This window comes from Chlorocebus sabaeus, chromosome 9 (genome assembly GCF_047675955.1).
Source record: "Chlorocebus sabaeus isolate Y175 chromosome 9, mChlSab1.0.hap1, whole genome shotgun sequence".
In the NCBI taxonomy this organism is placed as follows: Eukaryota; Metazoa; Chordata; class Mammalia; order Primates; family Cercopithecidae; genus Chlorocebus; species Chlorocebus sabaeus.
The window spans coordinates 43,734,546-43,754,840 of NC_132912.1; the positions used below are offsets into that span (position 1 = coordinate 43,734,546).

At 41.2% G+C, this 20,295-nt stretch overlaps 1 protein-coding gene across 1 annotated transcript in view; it reads left to right on the top strand.

Moving 5' to 3' along the window:
* Positions 1 to 14,107, top strand: part of LOC140712458 (uncharacterized) — a 98,675-nt gene extending 84,568 nt beyond the window's left edge. The window contains 5 exon segments of the mRNA XM_073019519.1: positions 2,784 to 2,964; positions 11,899 to 12,771; positions 12,922 to 13,180; positions 13,391 to 13,697; positions 13,745 to 14,107. Coding sequence (XP_072875620.1) covers positions 2,784 to 2,964; positions 11,899 to 12,771; positions 12,922 to 13,180; positions 13,391 to 13,697; positions 13,745 to 14,107 — 1,983 coding nt within the window.
* The last annotated feature ends 6,188 nt before the right edge of the window (positions 14,108 to 20,295 follow it).

The window sequence follows — 20,295 nt, forward strand, 5'->3', positions numbered from 1 at the left end:
ATAACCTCCATTTTGCCGTGTTCTGATGTTATGTATTTTCTGTAAAGAAACAAGAGTGGAAGCATTTTATTGCTGAAATTTGCTCTTTGGGATCACTAACTTAAGTTATACTAGCCATACTTTTCCTTCTGTCAAGCCATAGGTTATGATTGCAGTTCTTATGTGTAGGAAAAGACTACCATTTATTGATAGAGTGGCTCTCTGACTTTGGTTGAGTATGACTTTGAATGAATTACTATGCTGACTTTACTGAATGATATTAATATCTTTTTTAGCTTTACAATTTTGTGATTTTAGTGAATATCTTTGATAACCTTTCCCAATATTTGGTTGGGCTTTAATTTATCAAGAAATTGATAGCATAAAAATAAGATTAAACATTTGGAAATTAGAGACTGTTCATGGGTAGGAAAGAGAGACTTTTAATGAATAACAAATAGCAAAAGAAGGGAATAGGCTGTGGTTTTCACAACCGTAGAGAGATAAAGGACTGCCCTGAAATCCTTTGCTTTTCCTGGCTTTAAGGACTAGTGTGATGAATGAATGAGGGATTTGAGGATTAGGAAAATAAATTGGAGAAATGTAAATTGAGGGAAGAAGACTATAAAAAAATATTTAATTTCTATTTGTAGTGTCTTTGACATGTTTTCAAGTTTAAAACTCTTAACATTGAAGTCACTGAAGTGCAGGAGAATCATGCTAAATTGTTAAAATTTAGAACTAGTCCTCATTCGTTCTATCTGTAATACTGAAAGGCATGGTGAATAACAGCATTCCTTTGAATATGGGAGAGCTGTTCGAACACAGTTGTAGAAGCTCAATGAATATTGACTGATTTTTGACTGACTATACTTCCAAGCAGACACCTTTCTTGTTTCTTTCCTTCCTCTTCCCTTAGACTCCAGGCTCTCCGTCTTCTGGGCTGCTTTATTGTGCTAGGGAAACAAAGGCATGTGCCTTTAGAAATCAGTTCTGGCAACTGGGCCTTCCTCTCTTAGGGCTCTTAAAAGAATCATGACTTTTTAAAGAGCAAGACCAAGAACAACCAGAAACGGAAAGCAATTGCTTTTAAGCTGACATATATTTTATACTTTCTATAGTCCTTTTAAGTGTAGGCCCTACCAGGCCTACTTTAGTAAATGATAAAAGATTTATTATACTATTTCTGTGTATTAACTTGTTAATTTTTAACTTGTCATGTTTCAATAATCTCTTTGGCACAATAGGAACCTCTTCCTAGGCCTAATCATCACAGTTTATACAATTTGAATTAGTGAGTTTTTACTATCCAGAGACCCAAATTCATTAGATATTTGCATCCATTAGCTTGTTTGTGGAATTTAGATCAGCAGTTTGGTTTTGCCTTATTTGGTCCAGCAGGAAATTACTTTTATATTGTTAATACATTATTCAAATGTCAGTGTTTGATTTCATAGTTTTTATACAAATCTTACATTTTATACTTAATAGTCTTTCCTCTTAGTGTTCTTTCATTTATAGAAATTATTATAATGAAAGAATATAATCAGTACAAGGAAGAAGGTCAAAAATTTGAAAGCGCATATGAAGGTTTTGTTTAGAAAAGAAAAATATATTCGTTATTATTTAGTTAATAGATAAAAAACATTTCATGTGCAGTTTCTTCAGTTCTAGGAGTGGACTAGCCATTTTTTTCAAATTTTACATTTTTATTTATTTTGTGAATTTTGTGGACTCAAAAGACAAATGAAAATTTGAAAATTAGGCCTGGCATGGTGGCTCATGCCTGTAATCCCAGCACTTTGGGTGGCCAAGATGGGCAGATCACTTGAGGTCAGGAGTTCGAGACCAGCCTGGCCATCATGGTAAAACCTCATCTCTCTACTAAAAATACAAAAATTAGCTGGATGTGGTGGCACGCACCCATAGTCCCAGCTACTCAGGAGGCTGAGGTGAGAAAATCGCTGGAACCCAGGAGGCAGAGGCTACAGTAAGCTGAGATCATGCCACTGAGCTCCAACCTAGGTGACAGAATGAAACTCCGTCGCAAGAAAAAAAATTTGAAAATGAGAGATGATTGGGAAAGTGGGAAAAATATACTGAGCTGTACTATGTACAAGAAAAGCGTACTTTTTTCCTTTGAGATGGAGTTTCGCTCTTGTTGCCCAGGCTGGAGTCCAGTGGCACAGTCTTGGCTCACTGCAACCTCCGCCTGCCAAGTTCAAGCAGTTCTCCTGCCTCAGCCTCCCGAGTAGCTGGGATTACAGGCATGTGCCACCACTCCCAGCTAATTTTTGTACTTTTAGTAGAGACAGGTTTTCACCATGTTGGCCAGGCTAGTCTTGAACTTCTGACTTCAGGTGATCCACCTGCTTCGGCCTCTTAAAGTGCTGAGATTACAGGTGTGAGCCACTGTGCCAGGCCAAGAAGTGTACATTTTTCAACAGCATCTTGCAAAATTAATCTCGAAGTTTTATGTAAGGATTGATTCGGATTGAGAAAAGAGGCAGAGAATAAATATTGATGGTATTGTGATTAATGGCAAAATTTAGGCAGGTAGTACGAGTTGAAAATTAAACACAGATACATGTTACTAAGTCAAAATTAGATGTATCACAGACTAGAGAGTGGCACAAATGATCCTTAAAGAAAACAAAACTTCAGCAAACTATCTGGTAAAATTTGCTATTTTTATTCTCCTAGACTTATAAAAATGTAAAATCTTGGCAGTATTTAAAGTAGATAAGGTGTCCTTGTAAACTAATAGTAGTATGACTATGATAATTACTTCAAAAAAATTACAGAAACAACAAACAATTGGGGAACTGATGCAGCATACAGCTCTTACTGAAAACGATGATAGTGATGAATATGAAGAAATGTCAGAAATGAAAGAAGGGAAAGCATGTGAGCAACATGTGTCATGAGGGATTTTCATGATGCAACCAGCTATGCCTATCGAAGCATTTTCAGTTGAGGAACTAGGTAATGACTCAGGCCAGGTGGGACCTCAGGCTGACACTGATGGAGAGGGTTTACAAAAAGGTATTTAGACATGAAAATAATAATGGTGTTGATCAACTTGATGCCAAGGAAATAGAAAAGGAAAGTGATGGAGGACACAGTCAGAAGGAATCAGAAACAGAAGAAATAGTCAGTGAGAAGGAAACTAAACTGGCAGAAATAGCAGGTATGAAGGATTTAAAAAAAAGGGAAAAGAGCACAAAAAATATGAGTTCTTTCTTTGGCAACTTACCAGATAGAGGTATGAATACTGAGAGTGAAGAAAATAAAGATTTTGTTAAGAAAAGGGAAAGTTGCAAGCAAGATGTGATCTTTGACAGTGAAAGAGAATCAGTAGAAAAGCCAGACGTTACATGGAAGGTGCAAGTGAGAGTCAGCAGGGTATAGCTGATGGATTCCAGCAGCCGGAGGCAATAGAATTTAGTAGTGGAGAGATGTCCGGAGCTGCGCGCCCCGGCCATAGCGAGTAATTATTGACGATTAGACGCCTGAGCTCTATTCGTTTCCACCTCTCACCTCCTTCCCAGATTTGCCTTTTTCCCTGTATTAAATACCTCGCACAAGATGGCGCTCTTCCTGCTTCTTCTTCACCCATCTTTCCGGCGCGCGCGAAAATTGTTACTTTGTAGTGTAGGCGCAACATGACCTCCGACCGTTGAAACCGAAACCTGCCTGGCCACGCCCTCCGAAATGAGATCATTTCCGCCTTGGCCCAACCCCTTCCTCTCCAAGTGTATATAAGGCACTGCATTACCGCCATTAAACGAGACTTGATCAGAGCACTGTCTTGTCTCCATTTCTCATGTCTCTTGTTCCCCAAATTCCCACTCCCTCCTCCAGGGCCTGCTTCGATGATCCCGTGGGCCGGGATACGTGGCGCCCGAACAGGGACCTGGAAACGAGGGACTCCGTGAGGAAGAGGACGCCAAAGGACGGTCGACCGCTAACGAAGACAAAAGAAAGTGAACTCTTCCGATCACCGCGGGAACCTGCCGCGTCAGAATCGAAGGTAAGTGACGCGTCCGAAATGGGACAGGAATTAAGCCAACATCAGATCTATGTAGGACAATTAAAAGAGGCTTTAAAGATACGAGGAGTAAAGGTTAAAGGTAATGATTTGTTTAAATTTTTTGATTTTGTAAAAGATACTTGTCCTTGGTTCCCACAGGAAGGAACTATTGATATTAAAAGATGGCGTAAAGTAGGGGATTGTCTTCAGGACTATTATAATACTTTTGGGCCAGAAAAAATTCCTGTGACTGCCTTCTCTTATTGGAACCTCATTAGAGATTTAATAGATAAGAAGGAGGCCAATCCGCAAGTCATGGCTGCGGTCGCTCAGACAGAGCATATTTTAAAGGTTAGCTCCCACTCTAACCTTACAAAGCCTCCGCAAGATACGGAGGAGGATCTCATTTCCCTCAAAAGTGATCATGAGGAAATCAAGTCTCCTTCTGTAACAGATAAGGAAATGCCACACGAAAACAAACAAACAAAATACCGAATTTTACAGATGCTTCAAAAAGAGGAGGAAATTAATAAGCCTAATCAATCAGACATAAATTGGGGTGATTTAGAGGAAGAGGCAGCTAAATATCACAACCCTGATTTGCCTCCCTTTACTTCATACCCGCCCCCATATAATAAGGCACATAATGAGGCTTCTGCGCCCATTGTTATGGCAGCAATAGATCCCAAAGAAGAATTAAAACAAAAAATTGCTCAACTAGAGGAACAAATTAAACTTGAAGAGTTACATCAATCATTGATAATTAGGCTCCAAAAGCTAAAGACAGGAAATGAAAAAATACCCAACTCAGACGCTATGGAGGGTTCCTTACGCCCACCTCAGCGGCCTGGACAACATGTTCCAAAAGGGGGGTTAGTTGCTAGCCGGCATAGAGAAGACTCCTCCCCCAAAGACGTTTTTCCGGTCACTGAAACCATAGATGAACGGGGACAGGCTTGGAGGCATCATACTGGATTTGACTTTACTATTATAAAAGAGTTAAAGACTGCTGCCTCTCAGTATGGGGCTACTGCTCCATATACTCTTGCTATAGTGGAATCTGTAGCTGAGAATTGGCTCACTCCTACAGACTGGAATACCTTAGTTAGGGCAGTCCTTTCTGGGGGAGACCATTTAATTTGGAAGTCAGAGTTCTTTGAAAATTGTAGAGACACGGCTAAAAGAAATCAACAGGCAGGAAACGGTTGGGATTTTGATATGTTAACTGGTTTAGGTAATTATGCAGACACTCAGGCCCAAATGCAATATGATCCTGGACTGTTCTCACAAATCCAGGCTGCCGCTACAAAAGCCTGGAGAAAACTTCCCGTTAAAGGAGATCCAGGGGCCTCGCTCACAGCAGTTAAACAAGGACCCGATGAGCCATTTTCAGACTTTGTGCATAGACTTATGACCACGGCAGGTAGAATCTTTGGAAATGCAGAAACGGGTGTAGATTATGTTAAACAGTTAGCTTATGAAAATGCTAACCCCGCCTGCCAAGTGGCAATCAGACCTTATCGAAAGAAAACAGATTTAACAGGATACATTCGCCTTTGTTCAGATATTGGGCCCTCATATCAACAAGGCCTAGCAATGGCCGCCGCTTTTAGCGGCCAAACAGTAAGAGACTTTCTCATTAACAAAGGTAGAGATAAAGGGGGATGTTTTAGATGCGGTAAAAGGGGACACTTTGCAAAAGATTGCCATGAAAACCAAAATAAAAATCCAGAAGCAAAAATTCCAGGCCTTTGCGCAAGGTGTAAAAGAGGAAGGCACTGGGCAAACGAATGTAAATCTAAAACTGACAGTCAAGGAAATCCTTTATCCCCTAGGCAGGGAAACGGGATGAGGGGCCAGCCTCAGGCCCCGAAACAAGCATATGGGGCAGTCAGCTTTGTTCCAGTCAGCAACAGCAATCCATTTCAAAACTTAGTAGAGCAACCCCAGGAAGTGCAGGGCTGGACCTCAGTTCCACCTCCCACACAGTACTAACACCTGAAATGGGACCACAAACCTTAAATACCGGAATATATGGACCTTTACCACCTAACACTTTTGGGCTGCTTTTGGGAAGAAGTAGTGTCACCATGAGAGGCTTACAAGTCCTCCCTGGAGTTATCGATAATGATTATGAAGGAGAAATTAAAATTATGGCCAGAGCTATTGATAATATTATTACTGTCCCTCAAGGAGTTAGAATAGCTCAGCTAATCCTGCTACCTTTGGTCAAAACAAATAATAATATCCAACACTCTAATAGAAATATAAAAGGTTTCGGATCATCAGACATATATTGGGTGCAACCAATTACAAATCAAAAACCCTCTCTAACCTTATGGTTAGACGGGAAGGCATTCACTGGACTAATAGACACAGGGTCTGATGTAACTATCATTAAACAGGAAGATTGGCCCTCTCATTGGCCTACTACAGAGACTTTAACTCACTTGAGAGGAATTGGACAAAGCAGTAATCCTAAACAAAGTTCTAAATACCTAACATGGACAGATAAAGAAAACAATTCAGGCCTTATTAAGCCATTTGTCATCCCTTACCTACCTGTTAACCTTTGGGGGCGAGATCTGCTCTCTCAAATGAAAATTATAATGTGTAGTCCAAATGATATAGTTACTGCACAAATGTTAACTCAAGGATACACCCCTGGTAAAGGTCTTGGAAAAGGAGAAAACGGTATTCCACAGTCTATACTGGTTTCAGGACAACTTGATAAAAAGGGGTTTGGAAATTTTTAGCTCAGGCCACTGACATACCTGCACCCCAAAGGTGTGCTGACCCCATTACTTGGAAGTCAGATGAGCCCGTTTGGGTTGATCAGTGGCCTTTACTCAATGATAAACTAAGTGCTGCCCAACAGTTAGTGCAGGAACAACTGATAGCAGGACATATTGCAGAAAGTAATTCTCCTTGGAATACACCTATTTTTGTTATTAAAAAGAAGTCTGGCAAATGGAGACTCTTACAAGATTTAAGAGCGGTAAATATCACTATGATCCTTATGGGTGGCTTACAACCAGGATTGCCTTCACCAGTTGCGATTCCTCAAAAATATTTTAAAATCATTATTGACCTTAAAGACTGCTTTTTTACAATTCCCCTTCACCCTGCTGACCAAAAAAGATTTGCCTTTAGTCTTCCATCTACAAATTTTAAACAACCAATGAAGCGCTATCAATGGAAAGTCTTACCTCAGGGTATGGCCAATAGTCCTACCTTGTGTCAAAAATATGTAGCTGCTGCTATATAGCCAGTCAGAAAAACATGGACACAAATGTATATTATACACTATATGGATGATATTTTAATAGCAGGGGAAATTGGCGAACAAGTCTTACAGTGCTTTGCCCAACTCAAACAAGAGTTAACAGCAGTCGGACTACAAATAGCCCCAGAAAAGGTACAATTACAAGATCCATACACCTATCTTGGTTTTCAAATTAATGGACCTAAAATCATTAATCAAAAGGCTGTTATACGTCATGATCATTTAAAAACTTTAAATGATTTCCAAAAATTACTGGGAGACATAAATTGGCTTCGGCCATACTTAAAACTCACTACAGGAGAGTTAAAACCTCTTTTCGATATATTAAAAGGAGACTCTAATCCAAAATCCCCCAGGTCCATTACTAAAGAAGCATTAATAGCACTCCAACAGGTGGAATATGCCATCGCAACACAATTTGTTACCAGTATTGATTATTCTCGGCCATTAATATTCATTATTTTTAACACAACAATAACCCCTACTGGCTTATTCTGGCAGAGTAATCCCATTATGTGGCTACACCTGCCCTCCTCCCCTAAAAAGGTTTTGTTGCCTTATTATGATGCCATAGCTGATCTAATTATCTTGGGAAGAGAAAACAGTAGAAAGTACTTTGGAATAGAACCCTCTACCATTATACAGCCCTACACTCAATCACACATCCATTGGCTGTTACAAAATACGGAAGCCTGGCCAATTGCTTGCGCTTCTTACACTGGCACAATTGACAACCATTACCCACCTAACAAACTCATTCAATTTTGCAAACTTCATGCATTTGTGTTTCCCCATATTACCAATAAAGAACCTCTCAATGACGCATTACTAATTTTCACTGATGGATCTTCCACAGGACTTGCCGCTTACACCTACAATAATGTAGTCGTTAAATTCCAGACCACTTATACATCAGCTCAGCTAGTCGAATTGCAAGCTATAATTGCAGCATTATCAGCTTTTCCTTGTCAGCCACTTAACATTTACACAGACAGCGCCTACCTGGCTCATTCAATACCCCTCTTAGAGACCGTGCCTCAAATTAAACATATTTCAGACACAGCTAACTTATTTTTACAATGTCAACAACTTATTCAAAAAAGGACTACTCCCTTTTTTCTTGGGCATATCAGAGCACATTCAGGATTACCGGGACCTTTAACACGAGGTAACGCAACAGCCGACATGGCAACAAAAACCATAGCCACAGTCACTACAGACAATTTACAACAAGCGCAAAAAGCACATGCCTTACATCATTTAAACGCCCAAACCTTAAGACTCATGTTTAAACTTACTAGAGAACAAGCTCGACAAATAGTTAAACAATGCGCCAACTGCATAACGTATTTACCTGTTCCTCATTTAGGAATTAACCCCCGAGGACTCATCCCCAACGAAATTTGGCAAATGGACGTTACTCACCACTTAGAATTTGGTCAACTAAAATATATCCATGTATGCATAGACACCTATAGTGGATTCATTAGTGCAACTCTCCAAACAGGAGAGGCCACCAAACATGTCGTAGCTCATTTATTACACTGCTTTTCTATTTTAGGAATACCCAAACAAATTAAAACAGATAATGGCCCTGGGTATATAGCCAAAACCTTTTTACAATTCTGCAATACCCTACAAATTAAACATACCACAGGCATTCCCTACAATCCCCAAGGACAAGGTATAGTAGAAAGAGCCCATCTGTCATTAAAAACTGTTATCACAAAATTAAAAGGGGGGAGCTGGTACCCCGTGAAGGGTACCCCCAGAAACATACTCAATCATGCCCTGTTTATCCTTAATTTTTTAAATTTGGACAGTCATGGAAAATCTGCTGCCGACCGTTTCTGGCATCCTGAATCTCAAAAACAGTTTGCAATGGTAAAATGGAAAGATCCACTTGATAATTCATGGCATGGCCCCGATCCAGTTTTAATTTGGGGAAGAGGCTCAGTATGCATCTTCTCACAAAAGAATGATGCAGCCAGATGGCTGCCTGAAAGATTGGTAAGACAAATAAATCATAACCATTGTCAGTCCAGGGAAGATAAATCTCCCTGAGAAGTTTCTTCCTTTTTGTTTTTCAGGAAATGAAGCCTAACATGAGATTCCTTTGGAGAATAATAGCTCTATATAACATAGTGACAGTCTATGCAGGTTTTGGTGACCCTCGTAAAGCAAGAGGATTACTACGAAAACAATACGGCCAGCCTTGTGACTGCAGAGGGGGACAAATATCTGAACCTCCGTCAGAATCACCCAGGTGACTTGCTCGGGCAAGACAGCGTACTTAATGCCAGACCAGTCGTGGAAATGTAAGTCTACCCCAAGAGACACCTTGCCTAGCGGGCCGCTCCTAGAATGCCCTTGTAGCTCTTTCCAATCTTCTGTACATAGTTCCTGTTATACCTCCTATCAACAATGCAAATCAGGCAATAAAACATACTATACGGCCACGTTACTAAAAACACAAACTGGAGGTACCAATGACGTACAAGTATTAGGATCCACTAATAAACTTGTACAATCTTCTTGTAACGGCCAAAAAGGAAAGCCTGTTTGTTGGAGCACTACTGCTTCCATTCATATTTCTGACGGAGGAGGCCCATTAGATATTGCAAGAATTAAAACCATCCAAAAAAAATTAGAAAAGATTCATAAAGCTCTATATCCTGAACTTCAATATCACCCCTTAGCCCTGCCTGAGATTAGAGATAATTTTAGGCTCGATGCTCAAACTTTTGATATCCTCAATGCTACTTACAATTTACTTCAAATGTCCAATACAAGCCTAGCCCACGATTGTTGGCTTTGTCTTAAAATGGGCCCCCCTATTCCTCTAGCTATACCTAACTTTTTGTTGTCCTATGTCAATTACTCAAATGAATCCTTGGTAAATAATTCCTGTCCTATTATCTCTCCCCTCTTAGTTCAACCGATGACATTTTCTAATTCCTTTTGCCTCTTTTCACTATCGTATAAAAGCACTAAAGAAATTGATCTAGGCTATGTTATGTTTGACAACTGTACCTCCATAATCCATGCCACCGACCCTTTGTGTGCTGTAAATGGCTCGGTTTTCGTCTGTGGAAACAACATGGCATATACTTATCTACCTACAAATTGGACAGGGCTTTGTGTTCTGGCCACTCTTCTCCCCGACATTGATATCATTCCTGGAGATGAACCTATCCCCATCCCCGCTATTGAACATTTTATTTATAGACCGAAACGAGCCATACAATTTATTCCCTTATTGGCTGGACTAGGAATCACCACTGCTTTTACAACAGGAGCCACAGGCCTAGGGGTCTCACTAACTCAATATACTAAATTATCCAACCAATTAATTTCAGATGTACAGACCTTATCCAGTACTATACAAGATTTACAAGACCAAGTAGACTCATTAGCTGAAGTAGTTCTCCAAAATAGAAGAGGTCTAGATTTATTAACAGCAGAACAGGGAGGGATCTGTTTGACTTTACAGGAAAAGTGCTGTTTTTACGCCAACAAATCCGGAATCGTCAGAGATAAGATAAAAACTTTACAAGAAGAACTAGAAAAGCGCAGAAAGGGCCTGGCCGCCAATCCATTGTGGACGGGACTCGATGGACTTCTCCCCTATCTCCTGCCATTTCTTGGTCCTTTACTTACTCTTCTACTCTTCCTCACTCTCGGGCCTATAATCCTTAATAAGCTTATGGCATTCGTCAGACAACAAATCGAGGCCTTCCAGGCCAAACCTATACAGGTCCATTATCATCGCCTTGAGATGACTGAAAATGGTGAGTCTTATTTACCTCAATAAGACCACCTCCCCTGTGTGCTGAACTGGACAGTCAATGACGGGTAAGAGGACACTATCTCCACCGGAGCCTAAGACAGGAGGGCCACCTTTGCTGCTGCCTTATCCCATGACGGGCCTAGAAGGTGGGGATGACTTGACCCAACCTAAGACAGGCGCAGTTCCCGGGGGGTTGTTTTCTTGTCATAAAATAATAAAAAGGGGGACCTGTCCGGAGCTGCGCGCCCCTGCCATAGCGAGTAATTATTGACGATTAGATGCCTGAGCTCTATTCGTTTCCACCTCTCACCTCCTTCCCAGATTTGCCCTTTTCCCTGTATTAAATACCTCGCACAAGATGGCGCTCTTCCTGCTTCTTCTTCACCCATCTTTCCCGCGCGCGCGAAAATTGTTACTTTGTAGCGTAGGCGCAACATGACCTCCGACCGTTGAAACCGAAACCTGCCTGGCCACGCCCTCCGAAATGAGATCATTTCCGCCTTGGCCCAACCCCTTCCTCTCCAAGTGTATATAAGGCACTGCATTACCGCCATTAAACGAGACTTGATCAGAGCACTGTCTTGTCTCCATTTCTCGTGTCTCTTGTTCCCCAAATTCCCACTCCCTCCTCCAGGGCCTGCTTCGATGATCCCGCGGGCCGGGATAGAGAGAAAGAGGATGATGAAGTGGAAACTGACCAAAACATATGGTATGGCAGGAAATTGATTGAACAAGGAAATGAAAAAGAGACTAAACCCATAATATCCAAATCCATGGCAAAGTATGATTTTAAATGTGATCGCTTGTCAGAGATCCCAGAGGAGAAGGAAGGAGCAGAGGATTCAAAAGGAAATGGAATAGAGGAGCAAGAGGTAGAAGCAAATGAGGAAAATGTGAAGGTGCATGGAGGAAGACAGGAGGAAACAAAGATCCTATCAGATGACCTTACAGACAAAGCAGAGGTGAGCGAAGGCAAGGCAAAGTCAGCGGGAGAAGCAGAGGATGGGCCTGAAGGTAGAGGGGATGGAACCTGTGAGGAGGGTAGTTCAGGAGCAGAACACTGGCAAGGTGAGGAGAGGGAGGAGAAGGGGGAGAAAGACAAGGGTGGAGGAGAAATGGTGAGGCCGGGAGAGGGAGAGAAGGACCTAGCAGAGGAGGAGGAATGGGAGAAGAGGGATGGGAAAGAGCAGGAGCAAAAGGAGAGGGAGCAAGGCCATCAGAAGGAAAGAAACCAAGAGATGGAGGAGGGAGAAGGGGAGGAGGAGCTTGGAGAAGGAGAAGAAGAGGAGGAAGACAGAGAAGAGGAAGAAGAGAAAGAGGAGGAGAAGGAGGGAGAAGGGAAAGAGGAAGGAGAAGGGGAAGCAGTGGAGGGAGAAGGTGAAAAGGAGGAAGGAGAGGTGGAAGAAGGAGAGAGGGAAAAGGAGGAAAGAGCGGGGAAGGAGGAGAAAGGAGAGGAGGAAGGAGACCAAGGAGAAGGGGAAGAGGAGGAAACAGAGGGGGAAGGGGAGCAAAAAGAGGAGGGAGGGGAAGTAGAGGAGGGGAAAGGAGAGGGGGAAAAGGAGGAAGGGAAGGGGGAAGAGGAAGAAGGAGAAGGGGAGAGAGAAGAGGAAGAAGGGGAGAGGGAAGAGGAAGAAGGAGAAGAGGAGGGGGAAGAGGAGGAAGGAGAAGGGAAAGGGGAGGAGGAAGAAGGAGAAGAGGAGGGGAAAGAGGAGGAAGGAGAAGGGAAAGGGGAGGAGGAAGAAGGAGAAGAGGAGGGGAAAGAGGAGGAAGGAGAAGGGAAAGGGGAGGAGGAAGAAGGAGAAGAGGAGGGGGAAGAGGAGGAAGGAGAAGGGAAAGGGGAGGAGGAAGAAGGAGAAGAGGAGGGGAAAGAGGAGGAAGGAGAAGGGAAAGGGGAGGAGGAAGAAGGAGAAGAGGAGGGGAAAGAGGAGGAAGGAGAAGGGAAAGGGGAGGAGGAAGAAGGAGAAGAGGAGGGGAAAGAGGAGGAAGGAGAAGGGAAAGGGGAGGAGGAAGAAAGAGAAGAGGGGGAAGAGGAGGAAGGAGAAGGGGAAGGGGAGGAGGAAGGGGAGGAAGGAGAAGGGGAGGGGGAAGAAGAGGAAGGAGAAGAGGAGGAGGAAGGGGAGGAAGGGGAAGAGGAGGAGGAAGGGGAGGAAGGGGAAGAGGAGGAGGAAGGGGAGGAAGGAGAAGGGGAGGAGGACGGGGAGGAAGAGGAAGGGGAGGGGGAAGAGGAGGAAGGGGAAGGGGAGGAGGAGGGGGAAGAGGAGGAAGGGGAAGGGGAGGAGGAAGGAGAAGGGGAAGAGGAAGGAGAAGGGGAGGGGGAAGAGGAGGAAGGAGAAGGGGAGGGGGAAGAGGAGGAAGGAGAAGGGGAGGGGGAAGAGGAGGAAGGAGAAGGGGAAGGGGAGGAGGAAGGAGAAGGGGAAGGGGAGGAGGAAGGAGAAGGGGAAGAGGAAGGAGAAGGGGAGGGGGAAGAGGAGGAAGGAGAGGGGGAAGAGGAGGAAGGGGAAGAAGAAGGGGAGGAAGAAGGAGAGGGAGAGGAAGAAGGGGAGGGAGAAGAGGAGGAAGGGGAGGGAGAAGAGGAGGAAGGGGAGGTGGAAGGGGAGGAGGAAGGGGAGGTAGAAGGGGAGGAGGAAGGGGAGGAGGAAGGGGGGTGGAAGGAGAGGAAGAGGAAGGAGAGGAGGAAGGGGAAGAAAGGGAAAAGGAGGGGGAAGGAGAAGAAAACAGGAGGAACAGAGAAGAGGAGGAGGAAGAAGAGGGGAAGTACCAGGAGACAGGCGAAGAAGAGAATGAAAGGCAGGAAAGGCAGAATGGAGAAGAGTACAAAAAAGTAAGCAAAATGAAAGGATCTGTGAAATATGGCAAACATAAAACATACCAAAAAAAGTCAATTACTAACACACAGGGACATGGGAAAGAGCAGAGGTCCAAAATGCCAGTGCAGTCAAAACAACTTGTTGAAAACGGGCCACCAGGTTCCAAAAAGTTCTGGAATAATGTATTACCACATTATTTGGAATTGAAGTAACAAACCTTAAATGTGACCCGACTATGGCCAGCCAAACAATTTAAATCCCTTGCATAAAACAGGCACTCATTACATGTTGTTAAATTGATTTTATGTCAGTTATTTTATGTGTAGTAAAAAAAAGCAACTGATGCAGCTGTGTTAAGGAGCCAAAGACAACAGGAGGCACTGGTAAATTTTGGCCTCTCTCAGACTAAAATTTTGGTGTATTTCACCCCCAAATTATAAAACCATAGCTAGAAAATATTAAAAGGTCATATCAGATCATTAACATTATATATTCATTAAAGGCAGCTTTAGGAAATAAGAATATACTACAAGAGTGTTTTGATTGTGTGTATAAATCATTCCATTTTTAAATGGCACAGATGCTTAAGGGCTATAAAAGTTTCTAATTTCTTATAAATGTGTTAGCAATTTTTTTAAGTTAGTGATTACAGTTTACCTGCTGTATAGAATAATTTTCTAATAATGAATGGTATTCTGAAACTCAACTGAGGCATTCACATTTTAAAGAAAGTATTGTCTCTTACCTTTTATATGTTCTTTTTGCAAAAATCTACAAAGTGACAGCTGTGTTCAGAGCTTAGATCCCAAAAACGTGATCTCTTTTAGTTAGTATCTGGCCAGATGGCAGTATACCTAATGAAATGGTGATTAATTTAAATGTATAATCTGGAAATATGTAAAACTTGAAGTATTTTTTGTCCAGGCAAAGCTACTCACTGGGCTTCGGTTTCCTCATCTCTAAAATGGAGTGGATGAGATGATGTGATAACTGCAGTCCCTTCTAACTCTTAAATTCTTTTCATTCTCACAGATTTACTCTATCATTGTTATTCGTGTAGGAAACGTTTTAGGGAAGAAAAATTACACTTTAAAATTAATTTAGTTTTCTATACAGTTGTTTTCTTTACTCTTGAAAAGTTATGACAGCTTTAATGTCTCTTGTCTTCTGTAATTTTTTATTTCTAAACTCCTGTCATTTCCAAGCTTTAACTGTACTTTATCAGAGCCTTCATTTCCGGTATGTGTTATATGCCCTCAATGTATTCATTGACTATTCTGTAATTTCAGTTTATCTGTTGCTTGTCAGAATGTTTCAAGTAAAATAAAAAATTAAATGTATATAGTCAGAAATTCTTTGTGAAAAGATAAACCGTCTAGTATTAGATACTGAATTTTAGAGAGGCTAGATTTCCACTAGAGTAATTACAATTGTCCCTTAAAATTGTCCATGTACACAATGCAGCTAATTTATCTGATTATTTGTGGCTCCTTTTTCTTTTTTTTTTATTATACTTTAAGTTCTAAGGTACATGTGCACAACGTGCAGGTTTGTTACATATGTATACATGTGCCATGTTGGTGTGCTGCACCCATTAACTCGTCATTTACATTAGGTATGTCTCCTAATGCTATCCCTCCCCCCTCCCCCCACCCCACGACAGGCCCCGGTGTGTGATGTTCCCCTTCCTGTGTCCAAGTGATCTCATTCTTCAATTCCCACCTATGAGTGAGAACATGCGGTGTTTGGTTTTCTGTTCTTGTGATAGTTTGCTGAGAATGATCGTTTCCAGCTGCATCCATGTCCCTACAAAGGACATGAACTCATCCTTTTTTATGGCTGCATAGTGTTCCATGGTGTATATGTGTGTGGCTCCTTTTTCAACTGATTTCCTTTCATAGTCCCTTTTATATCCTGGACATGAGATATTTCTTATACTTAGTTTTATTAAGGAGGATTTTGATGACAAACTTCCTGTGAATTTTATGTAGTTGAATTCTTTGCACATTTGATTCTCTGGGTGAGAAAGAATATGAGGAAAAGTCTAGAATCATATTAAGTAAAGTATTTCCTAGGAGCAATTATAAATTTTACCTTAGCTGCAAGAATCTCTGGCAGCTTCCCCTAACTAACCAAATGTACTGATTTGGCATTGCAGTGCTTTACTAAATTCAACCGCATTCATTAAGGGTTAGTAGAAAAGAATTAATACTATGATAAAAATATATATGCCGAACATGATTATTTAAAAAGTAGACTTAAAATGATTAAATAAGATGGATGACACAGAGTTCATAAAGAAAAAAACCTCCAGGGAAATGAGAAACAAACTCAAGTTATTAATGTAATAGCTATGGGCATTCATCTTCTATTGAAGAGATAATCAGCCAGTAATACTGAAACAACGTTCTAAAATACGCCCATCTCAGTATTAAACCTGGTCTGTATGTCCATGTTTAAATAGCATTTCTTCACATTTCCCAGACCAAAAACATTTTGTGCTCTTTAGAAGTGGTAGTTCGTGCAAGCATTGTTTTCTTGTGGAGAGCACTGGCCTCCCTAGTCACTTTGAGACCAAAGCCCTTCTTCTGGTTTTGCACTTTTGAGCTGTCTGAACCTGGGCTAGTCTCTTAGCTTAGCAGTCCTCAATTTCTTCATCTGGAAAATTATAGAATGAGAATGAGTGACCTAAGGGATTCTGTAGGAACGGCAGTTGTTCATTACCAGCTAGAGCTCTGTCATACCCAGATTTTCTGCAGTTTCTTTTTCCTCAATAAAAAATCTTGAGTGTCGTCACTAAAGTGACCCCACATTCAAACTAACTAGTAGTTATACTGAAGTAAGCAGTTATCCTAAACTACTAAGCACACACTAACTTTCTATGCCCACTGTTGGGCAAACATTTATTTAATCACCTGTGGCAGGTCTAGTACCCTTAAAAAGTTTATGGTGAGGAGTGTATTGTGGGTTAGGGGTGCGTTGGGGTACAAAAGACCCAGGTCTAGCCAGGCTTTCATTGACAGAAGTGATTTACATGTTTGTAAATTTTATATATCTCAGGAGAAAAAAAAAAAAGGAAGCTTAAGAATTAGACCACTTTGTCCCTCATGAATTAACACTTGGTTACATAGATTAAAATAACTGGTTCCTTCTTTCTTGTTCCCATCTGCTGGTTGTTCAGGCTTTTATAGTAGTTTATCACTGATCATTATTGAGGGAAGTGTGAGTAGTATGTATAGAATCCATTGAGTTACGTTTCCTAATGAGGACTCTGGCTGAAAAAGACTTTAAGGTAAGCTGCAAAGGATCACCTACCACACAAACTTCTGCTGCTGCTGCTGAACAGCAGCACTCCAGGTGAGTGCAACTGACATGTCTTCTGCTATGTCACTATAGAGAAACTTGGTAGACACTTACATAGCAAAAATAACATGTGACCATGGAAGAAGAAAAAGCCAAGCTTTTCTTGTTTCTGACCTGGAGAACTGAGTAGAAAGAGTGTTATTCAGCAAGATTGAGAATAAGGGAGCAGAAGCAGGTTTGGGAGGCAGTTTTTTACTGTTGAATTTAGATTGTCTGTAGGAGATGTTCAGGAGGCAGATACATGTATGGACCTGGAGCTCACGGAGACTGCTGAGTATCGACAGCTCATAGATGTAGTTAAAATTGGATTTGACTGAAAGGAAGTGTTCCTAGTGTGAATGGAGGAGAATTGAAGACAGAATTCAGAGAAATATCAGTAGGTAAGGGAGAGGTTGAAAAAGTGAAGTCTGAGGAGGTGTGGAAGCACACTTACTAGGAAAGAGAGATGCCACCCAAGCCAAAGAAGGGGTTTCAGAGAGGAAGGAGTGCTAGTAGCTGCAGAGAGAGCCTCTCAGAGGCAGCCTAGTAGAGGCCCAGGGGCAGAACCCACATTGCCAGGAAAGAATGAGCTCCAGGAAATCTGCTCTGCAGAGAAACAGAATCAGAACTGTGAAAATTAAATATCAGATAGAGATATTTAATTTTTAAGATATTTAATTTTTTTAAGCATATTTCTCAATTTAGGAAGGGAGATGTGTTTTCCAGAGACTTTGGTACTCTGGGGAAAAGATGAAAAATTTTGTTCATAATTAATATATACTTAAGAATAGAGTGTTATTGGTGTGAGCTTATGAACCAAAAGAAAAATCTGCAATGCTTTAAACGTTAGTGAGACGGAGAAAAAAAAGATCTGTGAGAACAGCCATTATTATCCTCAAATGGGGAGGTTTGGAAACATGGCCTCCAAAGTCCAGTAGAACTGAGTTAAAATCCTAGCCCTCCACTGATTAGCTGTGTGGACCCCTAGAAAAGTTGTGGTAGTGGTGGTGGTGGTTGTTATTTGACCTTTCTGAGTCTTATTTCCCTCGTTTGATAAAGGAAGGGACTTTTGATGATTAAATTACCTAACACGAGAAACATAGGCACTCAGCAAGTGGTAACCTGTATCACTCTAATTATACTCTGCGGCCACACCAAGGTAGGTGCAAAGCTACACTCATGAATCTCCAGGTCACTAACTGATTTGCATGAGTTTAGTCCTGTGAACCTGACTTTTGTTTAAATGTAACATAATAGCAAAATATAAATTGGCTTAGAAATAGATCTGTGGGAATAAAGTAGATTGCAATAATGATAATGCTTAAGTATAAGGTGGAGTGAAACTATTACACACCATACATTAGTCAATAAATGCCCCTAAATATTTAAAGTGTATTGAAACGCTGATCACACTCATGTGGTTAGCCTAAAATGTAGGTTTGTTTTCTGTCACTGAATATTTCCCTCTGTGTCCTCACCTTGTTATCAAAATAAAAATAATTAGCACATAAGGTATAGTCGTGGATCATGCGTTTGTTTATGGACAGCAAGAAAATCTTCTACGGAAAAAGAGGAGAAATAGTAAAGCATAAATCTGAAAATGAGAATAAAAATGCCTACCAGCAAGATATTCTATACTCTGAACATTTATTTGTGTAGGCCTGGCTATCAGAGTCAAACTGGAATGTATTCAGTGGTGAGAATACAGAATTAGGAATGACACAAGGGAGTGGTGCCTAGAAAGAAGGAAGAGTTTAAGAGATTATAACGTAGTAGTATCGGCCAAGAATTTGGAGGTCACAACTGGCAGCCCATGGGTGCAATCTGGCCTGGAGACTTACTTTGTTTGGTGCAGTAATTTTTTTTTTTTTTTAATCATATTGGTTGCCAACATTGAAATGTCAGGAGATTTTACATTTAAAAAATGTTTCTCAGCCAGGCATGGTGGCTCACACCTGTAATCCCAGAACTTTGGGAGGCTGAGGCCGGAGGATTGCTTGAGACCAGGAGTTCAAGACCAGCCTGGGCGAGATGATAAAAACTTGTCTCTACAAAAAATTAAAAGATTAGTTAGGCATGGTGGCGTGCGCCCTGTAGTCCCAGCTACTCAGGAGGCTGAGGTGGGAAGATCACTTGAGCCCTGAAGATCAAGGCTGTAGTGAGCTGTGATTGTGCCACTGCACTCCAGCTTGAGTGACAGAGTGAGGCCCCATCTCAATAATAATGTTTCTTGGACTTTTGGAAAGCCTGGGTCTGGGAGCATCGAACTCTGTGGCAACACTGACCTGAAGCTGAGCTGAGGCTGGCCCCCCTCTCCCCAGTTCCCATGGCTGCTTCCCTCACTGGCCTTGATGCTGGGCTCCTGGCTCACAATAAAAGGATGCATATAGGACACAAAAACAAATAAGTGGACATTTTAAATGAACTATTTTCCAGTGATAAGATCTGGGACATTATGGGGAAAAAGAAGTCCAAACTTTTTGTTTTTCGACAGTCGCACACTAAGAATTCTATCTTACTTTTTATGGAGGGGCCTTTACAAAATTATTTATACTTACATACAAATATTTAGTATTTGCTCATGTGTTACTTTTCTCTGTAATCTTTTTAATCTTTACACAAACCCTCTGAGGTAGGTATTGCTAATGTTATTTTTCCATTTTACAGGTAGACTATAAAATACATTCACTGGGTGCCATGCTCAGGCCATGAGTGATTAGATTAAGGCTTGGAAAGCAGTGCTTAGGGCTTTGTATTTAATGCCCTTCCCACCCCATACTACTGCTTCCATGATTTTCAGTGTAGTTAAAACATGAACTTAAATGTTAACTTTTCCTGTCCTAAAAAAAAAAAAAAAAAGCTTGAAATTTTGGTTTTTCTACCTGATATAACTTATATACAAAGTTTTATGCTATATTAACCTATCTGGGAAACATTTTCTACCCTATATGACATTGAAGCATACCAGAAATTCTGAATTATAACACAAAATTTTATACTTTATAGTTCTGGTTTGTTTTATTACTTAAAAAAAATTATAATACCCACAGACAAAAGT